Here is a 25,598-nt window from a genome sequence, read left to right as displayed (position 1 = left end):
AACCCAGCGCCTCAGTAGAGGAAATGCACTGGATGGAGGGAACTATGCCACACTGGAGGGATGGAGAGAAGCCCTACCTGGGTCCTAACCCTTCCAGAGGTTCTGGCTTTGGCGAGTGGGAGGATAATGGGAGACTGGTGGACAGGGCCTGAAGGGTCCCAGGATTGTGGGGGTTGGGGGTGGGCAGGGGCACCCGGATGCTTGGGGAGGGAAGGGAACCCTGCACGGTAAGACCCCCTAAGGGGCTTTTGAGGGCTAGAGTGCCCTGGGCTTAGTCTATCTGCAGGTAGCAGACTCAGTGTCCTCTTCCAGGTGGGCGCCTCGGCTTTGGCAGAAGTAACCTGTCCACATGGGAAGTCAGGTTTGGGTGTCTTCTGCTACACGGGATCACTCAGGCTCCACCATTTTTTGCAAACCCTGATAGTGCCAGGAGATTTCTGGTCTTGTTAAGAATGGCTCCTCTTCTTAACAAAGCACGGTAAGCATGAATTGATGTGGGTAAAGCGCCCAGCACGAGGTAGGTGGCTCTGAAAGTGGTTATTGCTGTCCCTCTTACACCAGGATAGCATCAAGGCATGCTGGAAGGTAAGCGGGTTTTGGTGCCAGACAGACCTGGGTATGAGTCAACTCTGCTGCTTACTAACTGATGTTGGATAAGCTACTGCAGCCTTGAGCTTTGTTTCATTTGTAGAACCCGAGGTAGCAGTGTGGGGCAATCCCAGGCCTGCTGAGGGGATTAATACCCGTGCAGTGGTCAGCAAGCGCCCAGCACTCAGTGTACAATTTCTAGTACTCACCTCTTTGCCTGCGTCTGGACCACTCTAGGGAGCCCAAGCCCCATTTTACTGATGAAGAAACAGGCTGGAATCCAAACCACCTTATGCTCTTGCCAGTGTTCAGAGCCAGTGGAGAACAGGCACCCAGTAGGCCATGAGGGTGTATTTCTGGTGAGTGAGAGAGGGCACTGCCCTGGCAGGGCCCACTAGGGGATTTTCTGGCTCAGGGAAGTACCTTCCCCCTTCTCCCTATCCTTACCCAGCAACACTCAGTTACCTGCCCAGGCTTGTCCAGCTCAGAAGGAGTACTTACAAACCAGCAGGCTGGCTGGGGTGAGGCAGATGAGGCTGGCAGGAGCAAAGGTTACTCCTCTGGCCCCCATGGCACCCCTAGCCTGCTAGTTTTCCCAGGGGCAGCAGGGAAGGAAAAAACAATCTTGTTTTTAGCTAGAATCAGCCTGGCAGGAGAGTGGACTTTGGATTTCTTAGCTAGCTCAGATGGGGCCTGACAGCTGGGACCAGCAGATAGGACAGGGAGACAAAAAGGTATTTCTAGCAGTGCCCACATCTTACCTGAAGTTCTGGGAAGTTGGGTGCCCTGCCAAAGTCTCCCCAGCATGCCCTGGCCTCCTCCTTCCCACCTCCATCCATTTTTCCTTTTCCTTTTTTTCCCCAAGATTTTATGTTATCTCCACACCCAATGTGTGGATGTTATCTCCACACCCACAATTCTGTGATCAAGAGTCTCATGCTCCACTGGCTGAGGCAGCCAGGCACCCTTCCACCTCCATTCTTTCAAATACTCCATAGATCATTGAGTGCCTGATTCTGGGAGCACAAGAATGAATAGGCAAGGAGGCTCAGGAAGAAGTCTGGACTCAAGGACTCATCACGCATTAACTGTGTCTAGTGTCTGTTTCAAAAGACCCAGTGCTGGCTGACTGAGAGGATTTGAGATCTGGCCACTGCCTCACTCTTGACCTCTGTTCCTATACCCTCCCCCCCATTTGAATTTAACCACACTGACCTTTGAGCCCCTGGATCATGCTCAGCTCCTTGAAGTCTCAGGGCCTTTGCACATAGTGTTTCCCCGGCTTGGAACCTGGACTGGCTTACCTCCTTAGAGTTTGCTCCCCTGCTGGTTTGCTCTTATTTGTATTTCAAATCCTGGCTTAAATGTTACCTCTCCAGAGAAGCCTTCCCTGACACTCCTATCAATAAGTCTCCCCTATTATTTCATTGCACCTCTATTCTCCTATAGCACTCACCACATTTTGTATTTATGCACCTGTTAACCTTTTAAGTGTGTCTCCTCACTAACCTGCATGCTCCACATCTAGGGTTCTTCCATTTGATCCCAGTTGCCTGGCTCCTAGCCTGGCTCATTGCGTGTTACATAGTAGCTGCATGGTAAATATTTGTTGAATAAATAAATGAATCAGCACAGATGTTGACAGTAGAACTAGTAACAAATCAGAAAGGGCCTGCCTCCCAGCAGGGCATGGATAAGCACAGAAAGAACAAGTCCAAAGCTCTATTAAGAGGAATGTTTAATCAAACACCCAGCCCATGGAAACGACTGCCCTGGCCCAGGATCTATAGAAAGGACACGCTCCTAGGGTTGTTTTTCAATGAGAACATCAGGGTCTGTCCTACTCTCCTTGCCTCCCCCCCAAGCAGGGAGGCCAGTAAATTGAATTCAGTGTTGGTATATGTATGTGTGTATACACACAAATGTTATGTGACTTAATAAAGATAAGGGAAGAAAGATCACACGGTGGGGGGGGGGGTGTCTTCAGGCCCATCTGGTGGCAAGGGACATGAAACTTAGCACATCGGGTTGTTTCTGCCTCTGGGGTGGCAGGGGAGTATGGCAGTAACTTCATTACTGTTTATCTACTGCAGCCTAAGTGGGGTACTTCACTTCTTCTAGCTTCACTTTCCTTTTTTCATGAATTGGGGATGAAAATAAAAGCTACATCAGAAAATTAAATGAGAGGGGGCGCCTGGGTGGCTCAGTCCTTAAGCATCTGCCTTCGGCTCAGGTCATGGTCCCAGGGTCCAGGGATCGAGCCCCACATCGGGCTCCCTGCTCCGCGGGAAGCCTGCTTCTCCCTCTCCCACTCCCCCTGCTTGTGTTCCCTCTCTCGCTGTGTCTCTCTCTGTCAAATAAATAAAATCTTAAAAAAAAAAAAAAAAGAGACTATGTCTTAACACGATGTCTGGCACATAGTAGGTGCTCAGTAAATGGGGATCTTGATTGTAAAGCTGAGATTTAATCAGGCCCCTCCAAGACCTAGACTCTACTCATAAGCACATAAATCTTTCACCTCTTATTAATTTTGGCTTCCCAGGTTCCCTGACAATAGAAGGTTGTGTTCTGGACTCTGGCCTCCTGAGGGGCAGGACTCGTTTTAATGTGGAATGTGGTGCATTTACCATTTGAGACCGTTTGCCAGCTGCGCCCTCCCCAGCTGCTTTCCTGGTAGAGCAGGCTTGCCTTGGGAAGCCACTTTCTTCTTGGAACCCCAGTTTCTCAACTGAAGAGTAGGTGAAAACAATTTCCACTTGGCCTACTTACAGAATTTTATGTGAATCAAAAGCCAGGAAAGTACATTGCAACCTGCAAGCCTTTAATCCTGACCAATTTTTTAAACGTGCCTTCAGCACCTCATATGCAGCCATCCCTTGTGCCTCAGTTTCTCTATATGTAAAATGGGGAGAGGTCTGTGGGGCTGTAAAATTATGTCTTCAAAGTAATTGTTCTGGACGTGGAGCCAAAGAGAAGCCTTGAGTTCTGGAAAAGGCTAAAAGAAGCGCTTAGCTTCTCCTGTGAACCCCAACTCCTGGTCGGCTTGGGTTCCATCCCAGCTATTGCCGGGTGGCAGATAAAGGTGTGCCCTCTTCTGGACGGGGCAGGAGATCGACCCTGGGAAGTGGGGAGAACCATCGTGGCTCAGGGAGATATTTTAGAGAGGGGGTAAATGGAAGGGGCTGGGTTCCTATAAGAATCTATATATGAACAGATTATCAGGAGACTAAAGAGTTAGGATGTTAGTGACGTGTTTGCAATGCAGAGGAAAAGTCAGTTTGTGGTGTGGGTGATGGTTCCTCCCCTCTGGATTCAGGTCCATTTGGTTTGTCCCGGAGTCCTGGTCAGCGTTTTCACTGGGCCGCGGCGAAGGGCATCTTGGGAAGTGTAGTTCTTTGGTGGGCTTCCTGCGTCGCAGCCCGTCGCCGTCGGCGGCGAGGGGACTGCATTTCCCGAGGTGCCTCGTGCCCGGGGGGCGGAGGGCCGCCGTGGCGTCGGGACCCCGGCCGAGCTGGGGGTTGGGCCTTGGAGGCCGAGGAGCCCGCGGCTGTGGGCGAGTGTCCGTGTGGCCTGGTCCGGGCCATGTCCGCGTGAGGACGCCGCCGCCGCCCGCGTCCCGGCCCCGGCCCGGCTCGGCTTGCCGCGCACCATGGGCTCCATCCTGAGCCGCCGCATCGCGGGCGTGGAGGACATCGACATCCAGGCGAACTCGGCCTATCGCTACCCGCCGAAGTCCGGTGAGCGGCAGGCGCGGCCCCGGGCGCGCAGCAGGGCGAGGCCTGGGCCGGAACGCGGGGTGGGCAGGGCGCGCCCGCGCGGTGCGCCCCGCAGAGGGTGCGGTGGGCTCTGCTAGGCCCCTGGCCCTCCCTGCGTCTCCCGGCCTGGGGCTCCGCGCGACCTCCACTCAGACCGTGGGTGGGGCCCCGGGCTGCCTGCCCCGTCCCGGCGGGGTGACCTTGGGTCAGTCATTTCGCCCGCGCACGCCTCAGCTCCCTCGTCCGCACACAGGGGAGACTGAGTAGGAAACCGCAGGGCGGGGGTGAGGTTCGTGCCCCGACGCTGGCGAGGGGTCAGCACGGTGCCCGGCGCTTCGCTTGTGCTTACAAAGTGGTCATTGTCAAAGGGATTGACATCACACCATCGCCAGTTTTGGTTTTCTTTGGTGGCTTAGTGTGACGACCCGGCCAATGGTCCTGAACACTCGCCACGCCATCTGGACAGAAGCTGAGCTCTCTGGTGACCTCCTGGTGCCTGTGAATGGTGGGTGGATAGGGGCAGTGACGCTGGGCCCAAGGAGATTATGATCAATGGGGTCCTTGCTGGAGAACAGGAGACTGGTTGGAGGGGACCTACCTGGTTCTCTGGTCTCTTTTTTTGTGGCAGGGAGACCTGAGACACCAGCGAGGAAGTGACTTTTCCAAGGTCTCAGAACTGGATGGAAGTGCCTCTGGGAGCAGGACCACAAATCCGACTCCCAGTCGACTTGTTCCCACTGTTTTGCTGGCCCTAAAGAGTGTGGCCTGATCCAGAACTTTAGCTTGGGTTCCTCTCTCTCCATCTCCTCATGGGGGTCATTTGCCATGGAAAGAAAAGAAGAAAAAGGACAGAGAATTTGGACATGAGGGGGACTTTGAGGTTGGGTCTCCTGATCCTGGCTTCTGAAGAATCTGATTTGATATGGTGGTCTCCTAGACCTCACAATTGGCCTTGGGACACCCACCAGGCCAGGTTTCCTTCCAGTGTAGTCCAGGACCACCCACTGCCACTAGTGGGAAGCTTGTTAAACATGTATTTTCCAGGCCCTGCCTCAGACCTGCTGGGGCCTAGGAAGCTGCATTTAAACCCATTTCTCAAGTGAGTCTGATGTCCACTTAAATTTGAGAACTGCTTTGCCCTGATTTTGGAAGCCCAAGAGGGAGAGTGTCTGGGAAAATAGAGGGGTGGAGACGAGCACAGTTTTTGGAACAGTCAGAGTGGGCAGAACGCACTGTTGCCTGCTTGTGTCCCAGGCACAAGTGCAGGGCAGCCCAGCCTGGTGTGGGGACACTTGGAGGCCAGTGGGCTGACATCCCCAGATCTGATTGAAGCAGTTGTTTGAATTCATTCTCTTCCATCTCTGATGTTCTTCCAGCCTGTCTTTGGCTGAGTGACTCTAGGCAAGTTGCTCTGCCCCCTGGGTCACAGTTTCCTCATCTGTACAATGCGTTGATCCTTGAACAGTGCTCAGAATAGTGCCTGGCACCGAAAGTCTTCATAAAATATTAATTGCTGTAATGGCTTAAAAAGGAAATTAGGTGGCCAATTCAGACCCTAATAGCTGCTAGCAGTGGCATGGCAGAGATATCAAAGTTTTATGTGGCATTTCCTGTATAACCTGGGACTAGGACACACTTGATGTCCCTTCACATGGGTGTTTAGACGAAACCACAAATACAAGGCCTTTATAACACCACTTTCAGATTCTGTGTGGTAGACCTTGCTAATCATTCAGGACACTCTTTGTCACCAAGCCTGGACTTGGTTTCAGAATCCATTAATAAACACCCTGGTCAGCCACAACTAATCGATTGGGTCTGTCACCCAAGATGAATGTCATAGGCTACCTTAGAGCACCACAGCAGTGCTCTCCTGGACCTGTCCGGTCTGAAAGCTGTCCCCTCACCTTCCTTGTCTCTCGGGCTGCCTTGCTCAGGGAGGAGGGTCAGTCTGAGAAATGACCTTAGCAGTACTTTCCTATGTTTCCCCAGGGGTGGACTGGGGACCCCAGGGGAGTTCCAGATGATTTTTAAGGGATGGCCCCATGGACCTTCAAACACTTGATGAGAAAGTTATCTTTTCAGGTCTCTGTTAATTTTATTGATAATATCAAGGAGAGAAAAATGATTGGATGTTAATATTTTTTAACACATATGTAATACTGTCAAATCCCTTTCAGTTTTAGTGAGACGTAATTGACATATAATGTTGTGCAAGTTTAATATGTATACCCTAATGATTTGATATGTGTACACATGGGAAGATGATCACCACAATATAGGGTGAGTTAACACCCTCATCTCTACACCTTTTTTTTGATGTTGAGAACTTTTAAGATCTTTCTTTTGCTTGTGGAACTTTCAGCATGTACTGCAAAGGTTCCTAGTTCAAATTTAATAACATTTGCTTTGTTTTCATTGTATTTACTTATTCATTTTACTTTTTAAGTGGCTTTATTGAGATATAAATTGTGTGCCATACAACGCATCCATTGTAAACATATGATTTGTTGACTTTCAGTAAATGTATAGAACTATGCAGCCATCACCACAGTCAGGTTTTAGACATTTCCAGCACCCTCCAAAGTTTCCTTGTGCCTATTTGCAGTCAGTCTGTGCCCCCACCTGACCCCCACCCCATTACTCTGACCTGCTTTCTGTCTTTAAAAATGTGCCCTCTCTGGACACTTCATATAAAAGGAATCATTCAACATGTAGTCTCTCTTGTGTCTGGCTTCTTGTACTTGGAACAATTTCTTTGAAATTCATCCATGTTGTAATAGATGTCTGTACCTTATTGTACAGATACCATACATTTTATTTATTTACCAGTTAACATTTGGGTTGTTTCCACTTTTTGGCTATAATGAATAATGTTGCTATGAACACTGAACGTTTGTGTGGCTCTTTTCAATTCTCTTTAGTATACACCTAGGAGAGGAATTGCTGGGTCAGATGGTGACTCTATGCTTGACCTTTTGATGAACTGCCAGACTGTTTGCATAGTGTCTGTTTCATTTTACATTCCCATCAGCAGTGTGTGAGGGTTCCAGTGCTCCACATCCTTGCCAACACTTATTATTGTCTACCCTTTTTTTTTTTTTAATAGGCTCTACGCCCAATATGGGGCTTGAACTCACAACCCTGAGATCAAGAGCCGTGTGCTGTACTTACTGAGTCAGCCAGGTGCTCCTTTGTCTGCCTTTTTCATTATAACTATCCTTGTGGGTGTGAGGTAGTATCTCATTGTGGTTTTGATTTGCATTTCCCTGATTGATGTGGAACACCTTTTCACGTGCTTATTAGCCATTTGTATACTGTATGTGTGTGTGTGAGAGAGACAGAGAGAGAGAGAGGGAGAGAGGAGAGAGCCTGCAGCATGAGCACATGTGCCAGACATCTGTTTTTCTCTTTTGTGCATTTTTTAAAGATTGGATTGTTTGTCTTCTTACTGAGTTGTAACAGTTCCTTATTCTGGGTACAATGATACAATTCCTTTATCAGCTCTGTGATTTGGTAATATTTTTTCCTAATCTGTGACTTGTCTTCATTTTTCTTTTTTTTTTTTTTTTTAAAGATTTTATTTATTTGCAAGAGAGAGAAGGAGAGACAGAGAGCATGAGAGGGAGGAGGGTCAGAGGGAGAAGCAGACTCCCCGCCGAGCAGGGAGCCCGATGCGGGACTTGATCCCGGGACTCGATCCCGGGACTCCAGGATCATGACCTGAGCCGAAGGCAGTCGCCCAACCAACTGAGCCACCCAGGCGCCCTGTCTTCATTTTTCTTAATGGTGTCTTTTGAGGATCAAAGGTTTTTAAATTTTGGTTAAGTTCAATTTATCAGTTTTTTTTAGTGGTTAATGTTTTTGGAGTTATATCTAGGAGATCTTTGCCTAGGCCAAGGTAACAAAGATTTTCTATGTTTTTTCCTCAGAAGTTTTACAGTTTCAGCTCATGCATTTGGGTCTGTGGTCCATTTGGTTCCAATTTTCATATGTGCTGCCGAAGCAAGCACTGTGATCCATATTGAGGTAATGTTTTCATGTGTAGTTCCAGGTAAAACTATGAGGTCTTTTTTTTGCATATGGATATTTAATTATTTCATTATCATTTGTTGAGAAGACTATTCTTGTCCCATCCAGCTGCCTCTGCACCTTTGTAAAAAATCAGTTCACCATAAACGGTGAGGGTTTATTTCTGTACTCCGTTGCCCTGATCACACAGCTGGCCTGTTTTCAGCAGAGGGTCAGAGCAGGAGCGAGGACACCATGGCTGAGCCCGTACAGAGAAGGTGCAGACATGCAGGAGAGGGCCCGGAGCGTAACAGATGCTCACGCGGAGTACCTGGCTGTGGGCAGCTGCTGCCACAGTCAGACCTCCTACTGAGGTTATTACTGTTAATTGTGTGTCTCAGAGTGATGCTGTCTGCCCTGTGCTGGTGTTTGAGGAAGGTCGTGCTGGGACCGGGTCATGACCCAGGAGAAGTGTCGGAAGGGGAGGCAATCAGACATGTGACCTACCAACCCAGGCAGGGGACGGAGTGGAGGGGAGATACGCCCCAGACCTAAACCTTGTGTATGTACGTGTGCTTTCTGAATGTTTTCACCTCCTTTATCTTATTGGAGCCTTGCCTTATCCTTGTGACACCAAACTTTTGTCCTCTGGTGGAGGAACTAGAAATCAGACTGAGCCTTTTGTCACTCAGTATCTGAGCCTGGTGTGCAGTAGGCGCTTAACAAATGCTTGTGCAACAGGCCCCGAAGGAAACCAACCCCATCTCCCTAGTGTATGGGCTGCTCAGACTGGGCTGCATCTTATCCCTTGGTGTGTCGGGCAGGGTCTCACGACTCCTGGGTCTCCTGCCATGTGATGGAGCCGCCCAAGGTGCGTGCAAGACTTTTGGTGTGTACTTTGGTGTTGCCGGCAGTCTAGGAACATCTCGTGAGCACTTGTGTTGGGGTTTACCCTTTGCAGAGTAGGGCCTTGCTGACTGATTTCTTTGGCATCTGAAGGAGAGAGCCGAGGCTGGTGTTGCAGATGAGAGAGGACATTCTCTATCACCGGGGGCATTCTGGGTCTCTGGGCCATCCCTGTCCAAGGGAGTGAGCTTGTGCTGAGCCCCGTGGCAGTAGGATGGAGGGTGGGGAGAAGGGGGCTCTTGCACCCGGGCGGTTCACCTTCCTGCTCAGAGACCTGCACCGTCATCACCAGCGTGGTGCGGCTCCACTGGATTCCCGTTCAGCTTCCCCATGTCCCCTGTGCCGTTCACAGATGAGAACTAGTTCTGTGCTTCTGCTCTTGTTAACTGGGTTTGGGTTTTATCATTGGAATAGCTGCGTAAATAAACTGTATTTTCTGAGCTTCAGTTGTTAATACTTCGGGTAAAAACAAAAGCAGCAAGAAGCCTGTTAAATGGGCCGTGGTGGGTGGGCATCTGAGCCCCTGCTTCCGGGAAGAAGCAGCCTGGGGTCGCTGGGGTTTAGAAGCCTGTCATCGGTGCCCGGGCCCTGGGGCCGTGGGGAGCTGAGATTTGGTGGGTCTCCCCGTTGGAGTGTTGTTTGCCCGTGGGGCTGGGAGCTCGGTGTGCTTGTTTCTGAGGTCTTGTATCGTTTACTCAGTTCCGGGCGTGTGTCGGGGCACAGCGACTCTGGGGACCTTTCATAGTTTCTCTGGGGATCGTTGAGAAACTGTCACCTTTTGTTGACTTGAAAATAACCTGGCTGTCAGCCAGCTCCTGCCAGCCTTCCTGCCCTGGGCTTTGTTGGACTTTACCGTGCATGGGCCAACTCCACAGGCCCATAGGGCCTGGCGCTCCCGGTGAGGAAAGCCCGAGCTTGTGCTGGTCTGGTCGCAGAGCCAGTGGGCCTTTTACCCCTGCCCGGGGAGGTGGCTGCTGCCATTCCACAGCCTGCCATGGCTCCCAGGGCCCAGCCACCTGGGGTAAAGAGGGTGTGGGTGCTTATGGGTCTGTGTGCGCATGTGTGTGTCTTCTTCCTCACAGTTGGGGTGACCTTTATTGTGTTTACAACACACCCATCCACAGACATGGAAAGTTGAGAATTAGTTTAGCACAGGAGATTGAACCCAGGAGCAGTCCTCTGCCCCCCACCCCCAGCCAGTAGAGGTGCGGTGGGAGGAGCACTAGATTCCGAGTCCTGAGGCCCGAGTCTGGCCCTGGTCTATGGCCTTGAGCCAGGAGCTTGCTCTCTGGCCCCATTTCCCTGACTCACTGGGGTGAACCTCTGGTGCCCCAGGCCTCTTTCCAGATCTGACTCTGAGAGTCCACGGGAGCTGGCAGGGTGAGACCACGCCCTGCTCTGCCCAACCTTTGTTTTTCAGCAGGCCCAGAAGTTTCCTGGAGGATGTCCTGTACTTCCTGGATGATCCCGGCAGGCAGTGACCACTGCCGTCTACTTCTCCTCCCAAACCCAGTGCGGCCCAGACCAGACATTTGCATGGGGCCATGTTCCATTTCCTGTGTGGTTATGTTGTCATGCAGCCTCACTATTCTGTGTTATTCCATAAAATGGTGTCCCATAAAAGGGCAGATGGTGTCACAGGCACTCTGTGCCCCATGCAGCGCCTGATGCGGCCTCCGTCAATAACCGTACAGTTGTTTACTTCCACCAGCTGCCCCTGCGTCTGCCCAGCTCCTCAGAGATGGGGGATCTGGGCTTAGCCCCGGCCTGTGCCGCAGGGGGTGGCCATCCCACCAGGGTGGGAGTGAGAGGGAGGAGGAGTGAGGCCTACGCCCTCTGCCATGTGCAGAAAAGCACATGGTCTGGAACCTCGTGGGAGAGGGTCCTGTGCTGTCTAACCCGAAATCCCTCCTCAGCTTGCTTAGTGATAGAGCCAGGTGAGGAGGCACAAGGCTTGAGGAGTGACTGATGGAACATCTCTCCACCTCTGTGTCTGAAGGATTTCCTCTGTCTTTTCCTCCTGCCTGATACTGATTCAGGCCCTCCCACTTGGTCCTGGGTGCTCAGCACCCGCAGGGCGGGCAGACTGCTGTACTGGCCCCCACCAGGTGGTCCTGGCGTCCACCGTTCTGATAACTGCAGCTTTCTGTCATCCACACCTCCTGCCCCAGATGATATCCCCGAGTGACCAGACTCCCTGGGTTCCTCTAGGGGGAATCAAAAGAAGGAATTGTGTTTGGTTCATGGCTTAAGAAATGTGTGTGTGTATACACACATACACAGATCTTCCTCAGATCTTGATGGGACTGTGTGCCCATAAACCCATCGTAAGCTGAAAAGACTGGAAGTCGAAAATACATTGAATACACCTAACTTAATGAACATTTTTTTTTTAAGATTTTATTTATTTGACAGAGTGAGAGAGCACAAGCAGGGGGAGCAGCAGAGGGAGAGGGAGAAGCAGGCTCCCCACCAAGCAGGGAGCCCGGTGAGGGGCTTGATCCCAGGACCCTGGGATCATGGCCTGAGCGGAAAGCAGCCACTTAACTGACTGAGCCACCCAGGTGCCCCCCTACTGAACATTGTAACTTAGCTTTGCCTACCTTAAATGTGCTCAGAACACCTACGTTAGCCTACAGGTAGGCAAAATCGTCTAACACAAAGCCTATTTTATAATAGTGTTCGATACCCATGTAATTTATTGAATACTGTACTGAAAGTGAAACACAGAATGGTTGGGTGCGGAAGGGCGGTGAGTATGAGTTGTAGACCCTGTGGCTGCATTGCTGACTGGGAGCTGGGGCTCCTGCTACTGCCCAGCAACCCAAGAGAAGATCCCACCGATCCCACCACAGATCATTAGCCCGGGAAAAGATCCACATTCACAATTTGAAGTATGGGTTTGAATGAATGCCTGTCGCTTTTGCACCATTGTAAAGTCTAAAACTTGTATGTTGAACCATTGTAAGTCAGGGACTGTATATATGTTTAACATTAAAGCGTAACAGGTGTTTAGAGAATGTGCAAAGCATAAGCTTGATGAATGATCACACAGTGAACGTATTGAAGGAATACAACAGTAGCAGCCCCCCAAGCCCCTTGGTGCCCCTTCCCAATCTCTGCCTCCTTCCTCCCTGGGAAACCCCTTCCGACTCCACTAGAGGTGATTTTGCGTGTTTCTGAATTTGATATAAATAACTGGCTGCTCTTTGCTCCACACTCAGTGATGATAGGCCCTAACGCTGTTCGTGGGGGCAGTAGTCGATTTGGTCTCTGCTGTGTTACATCCCTGTGCCTGTTGAGGCCTCTGTGTCTTCATCCGTTCACGTGCAGGGGCGTTGGGCGCATTTCCAGTTTGGGCCCCTACGGAAAATGCTGCCATGGAGCCTCCCGTGCCTGCTCTGGTGCCCAGGAGTCAGGTTTCCTGCGGTCCGTGTTTTTCCTGATTGTGGTAAAATACACGTAACTATGACCATTCTAACCATTTCAAGTGTGCAGTTCAGTGACATTAAGTACCTTCACCTTGTTGTGCAGCCATGCACCGATCCACCGTCATTTCTCTACGACTCTTTCCCCCGTGTGCCCTTTACACCCTGGCTCCCCGCTCCCAGCCCCGGGCAGCCAGCACTCTTGGTGTTAGCGACTTTTGACCTCTCCCACCCCCAGTACCCTCTCTGGGTCACGGTCGCACCTGGCAGTGGGTGCTGAGGCCCGCAGGCGCGGGTTTGGCTCCAGCAGGTTTTGCAGACAGGTTTTTGGAACTGTTGAGCCCATTCACACTCCCATGGGCGGAGCAGGGTGCTGACTGCTGTGCATTCTCACCCACACTGGGGAGTGTCAGCTGTGTGTGGTTGTGGTCTAACTTTAGCCAAGGAAAGCTCTTGGAGTTTTAATTTACTTTTCCGTGATGGCTGGTGAGGTTGGGCACCTTTTCATATGGAAATTACCATTCATTTCTCTTCCTCTTTTTGTGAGGTGTCTGTTGAAATCGTTTGCATGTTTTTCATACTGGATTGTCTCCTTTCTCACTGATTTGCAGGAGTTCTTTCCTAAGTGCTTTTTATTACATTTTTAATTCTTTGGAAATTGGCTGCCGCTATGGCATTTATGCAGACTAGCTTAGGCAGGAGGTAGAATGTACCGGAAAGCTGGTGGGGGGTGGGTCTCTGGAACCCAAGGGTGGGAAGCCAATAAGTGGAAGCCAACTGAACACAAAAGCCTCTCGTCCCCTCTGGTCTCAGCATCCTTCTGCTGCGATTTGTCCAAAGCTGACTGCCACCCATCTGGGGCCCTCAAGGACCAAGTCCTTTGGTCTCTGGTTCAGTTCCGCAGGAGAGAGAATCCACGTGTTGGTCCAGCACAGTCAGGTGTCCACCTTGGCCAGCCAGCAGTGTCTAGGGGGTGGGAGCTGCATGGTCTGCTGGCAGCTGGGGCCTACCACCAAACTGGGTGGTGGAGGCTATTTCCAGAAAAGGGAAGGACCCCTCCTCCCAAAAAAAGGTGGCTGCAGCCACTTACTCTGGAACTCAGTGAACCAGAATCTTTTCACCTGTGCAAGGCTCCTTTGCGTTACCATGTCCACGCATCATAGGGCAGCCTGAGAGGTCCTTGTCAGTGTTATTCACTGAGGCCTCCATGTTGCAGATGGGGACACTGAGGCCCACAGAGCTTAGGCTGCCCTAGGTCACCTAGGCTGCGTGGAGAAGCACTGTTCTGTGTACACGCAGGACCTTGGCCCAGGGGGAATCAGGGAGCAGGGTGATTAGAGGTGGGTGACCCCCTTAGGGTCAGTCTTTTCTCTCTCTGGGAACCTGCTTCCAGCCTGTGGGGCCTCCCACCTAGCCAGGAGTTTCACAAGCCTGAAGATGCTTTCCTTTCCTGAGATCACTCTTTGGGGACTGTGATGTTCTTATCCCATTGGTCCGGCCCAGCCAGAGCTTAGTGGCAGCAGATTCGGGAAACTGGTAACTGGGAACAGCTGTCCTGGTACAGAATGAGAAGAATTTTCGGCCTGTGGAGTTCATGAACTGTCCCCAGCCATTGCACAGGCCTGCTCAGCTCTTCCCCTACCTCCTACTGGGGCTGCTGAGCGGGTCTTGTGTGTCTTAGCGGGCCGGGGTGGGGGTGGGGGGGTTGGGGGCAGAGCCTTTAGTCACGTCATGGCTTACTTGGCAGGGACATTGTGATTTATACTAAGAAATAAATATCTTGGGGGCGCCTGGGTGGCTCATTCGTTAAGCGTCTGCCTTTGGCTCAGGTCATGATCCCAGGGTCCTGGCATCGAGCCCCGCATCAGGCTCCCTGCTCCGCGGGAAGCCTGCTTCTCCCTCTCCCACTCCCCCGGCTTGTGTTCCCTCTCTCGCTGTCTCTGCCAAATAAATAAATAAAATCTTTAAAAAAAATGCAAATAAATAAATCTTCGGTTTTTACCTGTTACTGTCACAGAGTTCCTAAAACTCTTGGAATTTCCTAAGCAATGAGTGATAGAAGTGAAATCAGAGTCTTGATACTCGTAACCGGGCCCCTTTCCACCACACCTGAATTTATGTTAATGAGGAGATTTTGGAAAGCACCTAAGGGTGGGTCCTGGCTGCCTTTGGACCCAACCTTGTGATCAGAGGCTGGAGATTGAAAGGGTCACCAGCAGACAGCGATTTAATCAACCGTGCCTATGTAACAATACCTCCATGCAAACCCAAAAGGCCTGGGTTCAAACTGCTTCTGGGTTAGTGAACACAGCGAGAGGCCAGGAGGGTATAGCACTCAGAGAGAGTTTGGAAGCATCTGCACCCTTCCCACATGTCTTGTCCTGGGCCTCTCTGTCTGGCTCTTCCTGAGTCCTATCCTTTTTTTTTTTTAAAGATTTTATTTATTTGACAGAGAGACAGCGAGAGCAGGAACACAAGCAGGGGGAGTGGGAGAGGGAGAAGCAGGCTTCCTGCCGAGCAGGGAGCCCAATGTGGGACTCGATCCCAGGACCCTGGGATCATGACCTAAGCTGAAGGCAGACGCTTAACGACTGAGCCACCCAGGCGCCCGAGTCCTATCCTTTTATAATAAACTGGAGATCTAGTAAGTGAACTGTTACCCTGAGTTTTGTGAGTTGCTCTAGCAAATTAATTGGGGATCATGGGAATGTCCAGTTTATAGCCAGTTGACAGGTGACCAACTGGATTGGGGATTGGCATCTGAAGGGAGATGGCAGTGGTATGGGGCTGAGCCCTTAATCTGTGGGATCTGATGCTGTCTCTGGGTGGGTAGTGTCAGGATTGAGCTGAATTTGTAGGCCACCCAGTCAGTGTGCACTGGGAATTGGAGAATTGCTGGGGGGTGTGGGTAGAACATACAGGGGGTTGGTGTAGTTGAGTGTGCAGCTCTAGGGTCAGTGAGGACGCCACCTCTGGCTGGTGCTGGGGCTTGAGCAGGTCACGTGACCTCTCTGTGCCTCCCATTTCCTCGACTGTCAAATAGTAGTAAGCTGTCATCCATGCTTCACCTCTGTTCATTCAGCCGGTTTTTATCAGGCTCCTGTGTGCAGGCCAGGGTGGTGGTTGCTGGGGTACAGGATAGTGGACAAACTTGTGACCCCTGCCTGGAGTGTGAACCAACCAGCACAGGAAGAAAAACCTTGAAGACAGTGGGGGGCGGAGGGTGTGCTATCGAGTGGGCAGATGGCTTGCTGGGAGGCCGTAGGAGGCCTTGCTACTGAGTGGCAGGGTGGGAGCATCCCCTGGGTCACAGGGAATGGAGGAAGCTCCGGAATCCTGGGAGACAGGCCAGGAAGGTGGTGCGGGGTGAGGTGGGAGCACAGGGCAGTCACTAGTTGCAGGGCGGTGGGTGGTGGCTGTCCCTGCGGTCGAGGCGTGGGGATGTGTGTTGCTGGGGATGGCATCATATCGCTGGTCGGGAGCATCTGCAGTGCAAGGAGGGAGCTCCTGAGAGGGCGCTGATTCCAGCCCTCAGAGCACCTCCTCATGACCTGGTCGCTGCCGGAAGGCCCCAGCTTCCAGTACCACCACATTGGGGGTGAGGTTCAACATGTGAATTTGGAGGAAACATGAACATTCGATCTGTGGTAGGGTCCCAGACTTTGGTCTCGATGAAACTTGGGATTTGTGAGTATGTAGCTAAGGGGAGAGCAGGTGTCTTCTGGGAGAGCTTTGAGCTCCCACTTATACTCTCCCCATTCCTCGCCCTGCCTCCTGGGGGATTCTGGGGATTTGGGTGTGGATCATTCTGGGCTTTGGAGAGCTTGTCCTGGTGCCTGGCCCCTTAGCAGGGTTAGTTCACTTATATGATTGAGAGTGTTTCTGTTTGGGGGTTGGAAGTGATGATCGTGGTCCACTATGTATACTGCCAGACATTTGAAAGCAGAATAGACAGAAGAACCCCAGAAGCCCGGCCGTCACTGAAGCAGCCTCTGACTGGAGCCCATGGTTCTGATTTTCCTTGTCTGTAAAAGATGATGATCACGCATGTCCATCCACATCAGAAAACCGAGCCATGTGTGGGAGCGCGGGGAGGCCTCCAGGGGAGGTCCCCTCCCTTGGTCTTTATTTTGGTGGCTGGCCACTTGTGGGTTCTCCAGGTCACTGGGATGCCCGTAAGGAGGACGGAGTCTGAATACCCCCCGCTACAGAGGAGGTGAACTGGCTGAGTTCCTTGGAGGTCGTGCGGCCCTCAAGCATGTCGGTGCCGCGTAGCCAGGGCCAAATTGTGGCCAAAATCGTGGCCTCTGGCAGGCTTCTGAGTGTGGCCTTAGAGGGGTTTCCAGCCGATCTGATCGGGAAGGCCTTCCCATGTGGCTCATTCATTGTGTGCGAACAGCAGCCCTTTGTAGTCTGCCCCGAGATGACACCATGACACCACAGCACCCCTGGCTGCTGTCCCCGTCGCGGGAGGGGAGGCCCAGCAGGGGGTTGAGACGCGGGGCTGGGAACCACCTCTGAGCTCGTCGCCCCACGTGGAGAATAGCGGTGGCATCTCTGCCCCTTCGATGGGTTCTGTATCTGGGGGGCATGGAGGAAGAGTCCAGTGGTGATGGTGGTTTCTCTCCTTCCATCTTCCGGTCTGTCTGCCTTTTGTTCCTGCCCTTTCATGGTGTTTCCTTGCCCTTTTCCCTCTCTCCTCTTCAGAGTTCCGCCTGGTCCTCTTGGTCCTAAACTAAGTGTACGCATACAGACGCCCACGTGTACACACGAGCACACACCCAGACACATGTGCACAGTGCATACCTGCAGCTGCGTGCATCACACGCTCACGCATACACACATGAGCACACACCCCTCCCTGGTCCTCTGTTGCACATGTTCTTCCTTTAACGTGAGCATTTGAGGGGCGCCTGGGTGGCTCAGTCGTTAAGCGCCTGACTTCTGCTCGGGTCATGATCCCAGGGTCCTGGGATCGGGCCCCACATCGGGCTCCCTGCTCGGCGGGAGGCCTGCTTCTCCCACTCCCACTCCCCCTCCCCTTGCTTGTGTTCCCTCTCTTGCTGTGTCTCTCCGTCAAATAAATAAAATCTTTAAAAAAAAAATGAGCATTTGAGAAACCTGGGAAAGCAAAGAAATTGAAAGCGAACACCCTCCTTTCAGAATCCACGCTTCCCATTTTCATGTTGCATCTCTCTCTCGAGCAGCCCCGTCGCGGCCCCCGTGCTGCCGTCCTGTGTTGCCTCTTCACGTCGGCCACAGGGCTGCTTTCAGCATGATGCGGTCTCCCACTGCTCTGTGTTTGAGTCGTGTTTGTTGTGTATCTGCTCCATGCTGATACGTGGAGACCTGGCTCATTCCTTTTAACTGACATGTGGTCCCATCTAGTGACTGCCCCTGTCTGCTTGTGCATGTCGTTACCTGGCGAGACGGGAGGTGTGAGAATGTCTGCACTCTTGTCTCTGCTGCCTCCAGTCCCGACTGACTTCTCAGCAGCTTTTTGCTTGTGTCCTTCCTGACCATTCTGTGTGAACTTACAATTTGTGTTATGTGCATCTGTGTGCAGTTACCTCTCAAATGGGATCCGGGAACACCCTCAGCTTGTTTTTTTAATAACAAATACTCCGTGATCGTCTTCCCATGTGCGTATCCCAAGTGTTTGACTCTCTTTAGCCGCTACTTGGTGTTGCATAAAATCAGGAGTGTTATGTTTATTTAGTCACCACTTGACTCTTTTTCTCTCACTGCAGTTGGCTCTGTCTGGGTCCTGGCCACATGTGTGCTGGGTGGGGTTATGCCCTTGCCCAGTGTTCCCTGGTTATGTTCCCTGCAGGCGAGAGCCCCCAGGCTGGACCCCTGGTTCCGGGCCTGTTTGCCTGGGCAGCCAGGGCTGTGTGCGCGTAACCAGGGCTGCGGTTCTCAGGAAGGACACACACCTCCAGGCCGGGCATGCCCCGGAGTTTGAAGGGCTCAGGATTCCCTCCGGGGGCTCCAGGAAGGACCCACATGGGCTCAGGTGCTCAGATGTGCCTGCCGTGCCTGCGGGATACATGGCCTGGGTGTCCACAAAATTCACAGGGCCCTGTGGCCGCCTGGGCTTTTCTCTGGGTTCTCTGTGCCAGAGAGAAATGGGGGACAGAGGGTGAGCGTCAGATCAGGAATCTTGGGAGAGGCGATAGATACTCTCATGTTTCCCCAGCAAAGCTGTGAGCTCTCTTCTTTGAAGCTGACCCTTTATCCATTGATTTTTACGAAAAATGTGAATTTAGTGCCTAAGTGTGCCAGGGACATAATGGGGAACTGCTTAGAGCTTCCCTCATTTCTCATGGTGGGGGGTGTCAGATACTCAGGTCCACACAGTTTTTTTTTTTAAGATTTTATTTTATTTATTTGAAAGAGAGAAAGACAGCGAGAGAGGGAATACAAGCAGGGGGAGTGGGAGAGGGAGAAGCAGGCTTCCGCCGAGCAGGGAGCCCGATGCGGGGCTCGATCCCGGGACCCTGAGATCATGACCTGAGCCGAAGGCAGACGCTTAACGACTGAGCCACCCAGGTGCCCCTCCACACAGTTTTCAACTGTGGTCAGTGCTGAGGTGAAAATGTACTCAGAGCTGAGGTGTGGGATGGGGGGACTGACTTAGTCTAGGGCCGTGGGAAACCGTGTTAGTGTCCCGTGGCCTCTGTAACAAAGCACCACAGGGTGAGTGCCTTCAGACAACAGAGTTTATTCTCACAGTTCTGGAGGCTGGGTGTCCCAAGGCAAGGTGTCAACAAAGGTTGGTTCCCTCCAAGGGCTCTAGGGGGATGTCCTTCCTGCCTCCCAGCTGCTGGTGGCTGCACATGCTCCTTCCCTTGTAGCCAAGTCACCCTGCCTTCTTCCCTGTGTGTGGGCCTCTGTGTCCAGATCTCCCTCTTTCTCGTATGAAGACATCGGTCACTGAATTTAGTGTCCCCCAGTCTAGGCTGACCGCCTTTTCTTCTTTTTTTTTTTTTAATTTTAGTTACAGTTAGTTAACATGCAGTGTTATATTAGTTTCAGGTGTACAATATAGTGACTCAGCACTTCCATACATGACCCCGTGCTCTTTGTGACAAGTGCGCTTCTTAGTCCCCATCACCTGTTTAACCCATCCCACCACCCCCGCCCCTCTGGTAAACATCAGCTTATTCTCTGTAGTTAGAGACTCTGTTTCTTGATTTGTCTCTCTTTTTTTTCCTTTGTTCGTTTGTTTTGTTTCTTAAATCCACACATGAATGAACTCATACGGTATTTGTCTCTCTCTGACTGACTTATTTTGCTTAGCATAATATTCTAGGTCCACCCGTGTTGTTGCAAATGCAAGATTTCATTTTTTATGGCTGAGTAATATTCCGTAGTGTGTGTGTGCGTGCATGTACATTTATGTACACACATACATATATATACCACATCTTTGTCCGTTCATCAGTCGATGGACACTTGGGCTGCTTCCATAATTTGACTCTTGTAGATAATGCTGCTGTAAACATTGGGGTGCGTGTATCCCTTTGAATGAGTGTTCTTGTATTCTTTGGGTAAAGACCCAGTACTGCAATTACTGAATCGTAGGGTAGTTCAATTTTTAACTTTTTGAGGAACGTTCCATACTGTTTTCCACAGTGGCTGCACCAGTTTGCATTCCCGTCAACAGTGCACGAGGGTTCCTTTTTCTCCACATCCTCGTCAACACCTGTTATGTTTTTTTAAGATTTTATTTATATATTTGACAGAGAGAGACACAGCGAGAGAGGGAACATAAGCAGGGGGAGTGGGAGAGGGAGAAGCAGGCTTCCCGCTGAGCGGGGAGCCTGATGTGGGGCTCAATCCCAGGACCCTGGGATCATGACCTGAGCCGAAGGCAGATGCTTAACCAACTGAGCCACCCAGCCGCCCCAACACCTGTTGTTTCTTGTGCTGTTGATTTTAGCCATTCTGATAGGTGTGAGGTGAGAGCTCATTGTAGTTTTGATTTACATTTCCTTGATGATGAGTGATGTTGAGCATTTTTCTTGTGTCTGTTGGCCATCTGAATGTCTTCTTTGGAGAAACATCTGCTCATGTTTTCTGCCTATTTTTAAATTGGATTATTTGGTTTTGTTTGGTGTTGAGTTGTGTAAGTTCTTTATATGTTCTGGATATTATTAGCCCTTTATCAGATATGTCATTTACAAATGTCTTTTCCCATTCGTTAGTTTGTCATTGAGTTTTGTTGATTATTTCCTTTGCTGTGCAGAAGCTTTTTATTTTGGTGTAGTCCCACCAGTTTATTTTTGCTTTTGTTCTCTTGCCTCAGGAGACATACCTAGAAAAATGTTGCTACCGCCGATGTCAGAGAAATTACTGCCTGTGTTCTCTTCTAGGATTTTTATGGTTTTGGGTCTCACATTTAGGCCTTAATCCATTTTGAGTTTATTTTTGTGTATGGTGTAAGAAAGTGGTCCAGCTTCATTCTTTTGCATCTAGTTGTCCAGTTTTCCCAGTACCATTTGTTGAAGAGACTGTCCCTTTTCCATGGCATATTCTTGCCTCTTTTGCCAAAGATTAGTTGACCATATAATTGTGGATTTGTTTCTGGGCTTTCTGTTCTCTTCCATTGATCTTCGCGTCTATTTTTATGCCAGTACCAGACCACTTTGATTACTACAGTTTTGTAGTATATCTTCAAATCTGGAAGTGTGATACTTTCTGCTTTGTTTTTCTTTTTCAGAATTGTTCTGGCTATTTGGGATCTCTATGGTTCCGTACCAATTTTAGGCTTCTTTGTTCTAGTCCTGTGAAAAATGCTGTTGGTATTTTGATGGGAATTGCATTAAATCTGCAGATTGCTTTGCATAGTATGGACATTTTAACAATATTTGTTCTCCCAATCCATGAGCATGGAATATTTTTCCATTTGTGACATCTTCAGTTTCTTTCATCAGTGTTTTACAGTTTGCAGAGTGCAGGCCTTTCACCTCCTTGGTTAAGTTTATTCCTAGGTATTTTATTATTTTTGGTGCAATTGTAAATGGGATTTTTTTTTTAATTTCTCTTTCTGTTGCTTCATTCTTAGTGTATAGAAATGCAGTGGATTTCTGTACATTGATTTTTGTATCCTGCAGCCTTACTGGATTCATTTATCAGTTCTAGTAGCTTTTTGGTGGAGTTTTTAGGGTTTTTATGTATAGTGTCATGTCATCTGCAAATAGTGGAAGTTTTACTTCCTTACTGATTTGGCTGCCTTTTATTCCTTTCTCTTGTCTGATTGCTGTGGCTAGGACTTCAGTACTCTGTTGAATAACAGTGGTGGGAGTGGACGTCTTTGTCTGATCCTCTTCTTAGGTGAAAACTCTCAGTTTTTCCCCATTGAGGATGATGTTAGCTTTGGTTTTTCATATATGGCCTTTATTATGTTGAGGTATGTTCCCTCTTAATAAACTCACTTTGTTGAGGGTTTTTATCATGAATGTATGTTGTACTTTGTCAAATGCTTTTTCTGCCTCTTACTAAGGTGATCATATGGTTTTTATCCTTTCTTTTTTTTGATGTGATATATCCCATTGATTGATTTGCAAATATTGAACCACCTTTGCATCCCAGGGATAAATTCCACTTGATCATGGTGAATGACTTTTTTTTAATGTTGTTGGATTTGGTTTGCTGAGGATTTTTGCATCTACGTTCATCAGAGATATTGACCTGTAGTTCTCTTTTTTTTGTGCCGTCTTTATCTGATTTTGGTATCAGGGCAATGCTGGCTTCATTGAATGAATTTGGAAGCTTTCCTTCCTCTTCTATTTATGTATTTTTATTTTTTAAAGATTTTGTTTATTTGAGAGAGAGAGAACACGAGCGGTGGGGAGGAGGCAGAGGGAGAGGGAGAAGCAGGCCCCTGCTGACAAGGAGCCTAATGTAGGGATTCGATTCCAGGACCCTGGGCCAAAGACAGACACTTAACTGACTGAGCCACCCAGGTGCTCCTCTTCTATTTTTTTTTTTAATAGTTTGAGAAGAATAGGCGTTAACCCTTTTTAAATGTTTAGTAGAATTCACCTGTGAAACCATCTGGTCCTGGACTTTTGTTTATTGGGAGTTTTTTGATGACTGATTCATTTCATTGCTGGTAATTGGTCTGTTCAAATTTTCTGTTTCTTCCTGATTCAGTTTTGGGACATTGTATGTTTCTAGGAATTTATCCATTTCTTCCAGGTTGTCCAATTTGTTGGCATATAATTTTTAAAAATATTCTCTTGTCGGGGCACCTGGGTGGCTCAGTCGTTGAGCGCCTGCCTTCGGCTCAGGTCATGATCCCAGGATGCTGGGATCAAGCCCCGCATTGGGCTCCCTGCTCAGCGGGAAGCCTGCTTCTCTCTCTCCCACTCCCCCTGCTTGTGTTCCCTTTCTCGCTGTGTCTTTCTCTCTGTCAAATAAATAAATAAAATCTTTAAAAAAAAAATATTCTCTTTGAACCTTCATATTTTTTGGTATTGGTTGTTATTTCTCTTCTTTCATTTCTGATTTTGTTTATTTGAGTTCTTCTCTTTATTTTTTATGAGTCTGGCTAAAGGTTTGTCGATTTTGTCCATCATTTCAGAGAACAAGCTCCTGGTCTCATTGATCTGTTCTATTATTTGTTTAGTTTCTATTACGTTTGTTTCTGCTCTAATCTTTATTACTTCCTTTGTTCTGTTGGTTTGGGGTTTTATTTGTTCTTTTTCTTGCTCCCTTAGGTGTGAGGTTAGGTTACTTATTTGAGATTTTTCTTGCTTCTTGAGGTAGGCCTATATTGCTATAAACTAACCCCTTTAGGACCGCTTTTGGTGCATCTCAGAGATTTTGGACCACTGTGTTTTCATTTTCATTTGTTTCCGTATATTTTTTTATTTCCTCTTTGATATCTTGGTTGACTCATTCATTGTTGAGTAGCATGTATTTGTGCTATCCCCAGATTTTTTTCTTGTTGATTCCTAGTTTCATAGTGTTGTCATCAGAAAAGCTGCATGGAATGACTTTGATCTTTTTGACTTTGTCGAGACTTGTTTTGTGGCCCAACATGTGCTCTATTCTAGAGAATGTTCCATGTGCACTTGAAAAGAATGTGTATTCTACTGTTTTAGGATGGAATGTTCTGAATATATCTGTCAGAGCCATCTGGTCCAGTGTGTCATTCAAAGCCGCTGTTTCCTTGTTGATTTTCTGTTTGGACGATCTGTCCATTGATGTAAGTGGGTTAATTACTATCAATTACTTCCTTTATAGTTGCTCTTAACTTGTGTCTTTGGGTGCGCCCATGTTGGGTGATGTAGTGTCCTTTATCTCTTTCTACAGTCTTTGTTTGAAAGTCTATTTTGTCCCATGTAAGTATTGCTACCCCAGCTTTCTTTTCACACTATTTGCATGATGAATGCTTCTCTACCCCTTCACTTTCAGTCTGCATGTCTTTATGTCTCAAATGAGTCTCTTGCAGGCAGCCTATAGATTGGTCTTGTTTTCTTATCCATGCCATCACCCTTTGTCTTTTGATTGGAGTGTTTAGTCCATTTACGTTCAAAGTAATTATTGGTGGGTATGTATGTATTGCCATTTTGTTACTTGTTTTATGGTTGTTTTTGTGGTTTTTCTCCATTCCTCTCTTCTCCCGCTCTCTTCTCTCATGATTAGTTGGTTTTCTTTTTTTTTTTTTTTTAAAGATTTTATTTATTTATTTGACAGAGAGAGACACAGCGAGAGAGGGAACACAAGCAGGGTGAGTGGGAGAGGGAGAAGCAGGCTTCCTGCGGAGCAGGGAGCCCGATGGAGGGCTCGATCCCAGGAGCCCAGGATCATGACCTAAGCTGAAGGCAGTCACTTAATGACTGAGCCACCCAGGCGCTCCTCTTTTTTTTTTTTAAGATTTTATTTATTTATTTGACAGAGAGATAGTGAGAGCAGGAACACAAGCAGGGAGAGTGAGAGAGGGAGAAGCAGGCTTCCCGTGGAGCAGGGAGCCCGATTGGGGGCTCGATCCCAGGACCCTGGCATCATGACCTGAGCCGAAGGCAGACGCTTAACGACTGAGCCACCCAGGAGCCCCTAGTTGGCTTTCTTTAATGATGAACTTGGATTCCTCTCTTTATTTTTTGCTTATCTATTACTAGTGTGTGATTTGTGGTTACCACTAGGTTTGTATGTAACATCCTCTGCATATAGCAGTTTGTATTAAGTTGATGGTCACTTAAGTTTGAACCCATTCTTCTATTCCTCTCGTCCCCACATTTTAGGTGTATGGTGTTGTACTTTACATCCTTTTATTTTGTGAGTCAGTTGATTGAGTTTTACCAATATACATATTTTTACCACTTTTGTTACTTCAGCCTGACTTCCTCTTGATTTCATCTGTAAAGACCCTGTTTCCAACTAAGGTCACACACACGGGTGTAGGGCAGGAACTGAGACGTATCCTTAAGGAGGACACAACTCGGGCTGCCACAGAGGGAAAGGATAGTGGAGCAGAGGACAGGACGCGCCCCTGAGCAGGGAAGGGAGGTCTGGGAGCAGGAAGGGTGTCGGGGTGCAGGGGTTGACACGGTTGAAGGGCTGAGGCCCAGGCTACAGCCTTGAATGGGAGGGACCGCCTGTGAGGCTTCTTTCCAAATGGAGCTGCTCTCAGGGCTGAGCCTCTTGGCCATCCCACGCTTACCCTGGGCTGTGTCAAGCCTCCTTATCCACAACTGTGTTTCTTTTTTAACCAGGAAACTACTTTGCTTCGCACTTTTTCATGGGAGGTGAGAAATTTGACACCCCCCACCCTGAAGGTTACCTCTTTGGAGAAAACATGGATCTGAATTTCCTGGGCAATCGCCCAGTCCAGGTGGGTCCAGGTGGGTCTCGCCCAGGCTAGGCATGTGGGTGGCAGTGGTGAGGTGCCTCCCCT

The 25,598-nt window shown here is 49.3% G+C and overlaps 1 protein-coding gene across 6 annotated transcripts in view; it reads left to right on the top strand.

Moving 5' to 3' along the window:
• The first annotated feature begins 4,093 nt into the window (after positions 1 to 4,093).
• Positions 4,094 to 25,598, top strand: part of MGRN1 (mahogunin ring finger 1) — a 57,099-nt gene continuing 35,594 nt past the window's right edge. For 5 of the 6 annotated variants that reach the window (XM_081820122.1, XM_081820126.1, XM_081820128.1 and 2 more), the window contains exons 1-2: positions 4,095 to 4,325; positions 25,417 to 25,535. In XM_081820122.1, the coding sequence (XP_081676248.1) occupies positions 4,238 to 4,325; positions 25,417 to 25,535 (207 nt within the window). In that variant the 5' untranslated portion in view covers positions 4,095 to 4,237. Of the gene's footprint in view, positions 4,326 to 25,416; positions 25,536 to 25,598 lie in introns of all 6 variants that reach the window. The other variant, XM_081820125.1, reaches the window with a different exon arrangement.

Source organism: Leptonychotes weddellii, chromosome 5 (assembly GCF_054177405.1).
Source record: "Leptonychotes weddellii isolate Sample4059 chromosome 5, ASM5417740v2, whole genome shotgun sequence".
Taxonomy (NCBI): domain Eukaryota; kingdom Metazoa; phylum Chordata; class Mammalia; order Carnivora; family Phocidae; genus Leptonychotes; species Leptonychotes weddellii.
Note: the sequence above shows the minus strand (reverse complement) of the source record. Positions and strands in the feature narration are given on the sequence as shown.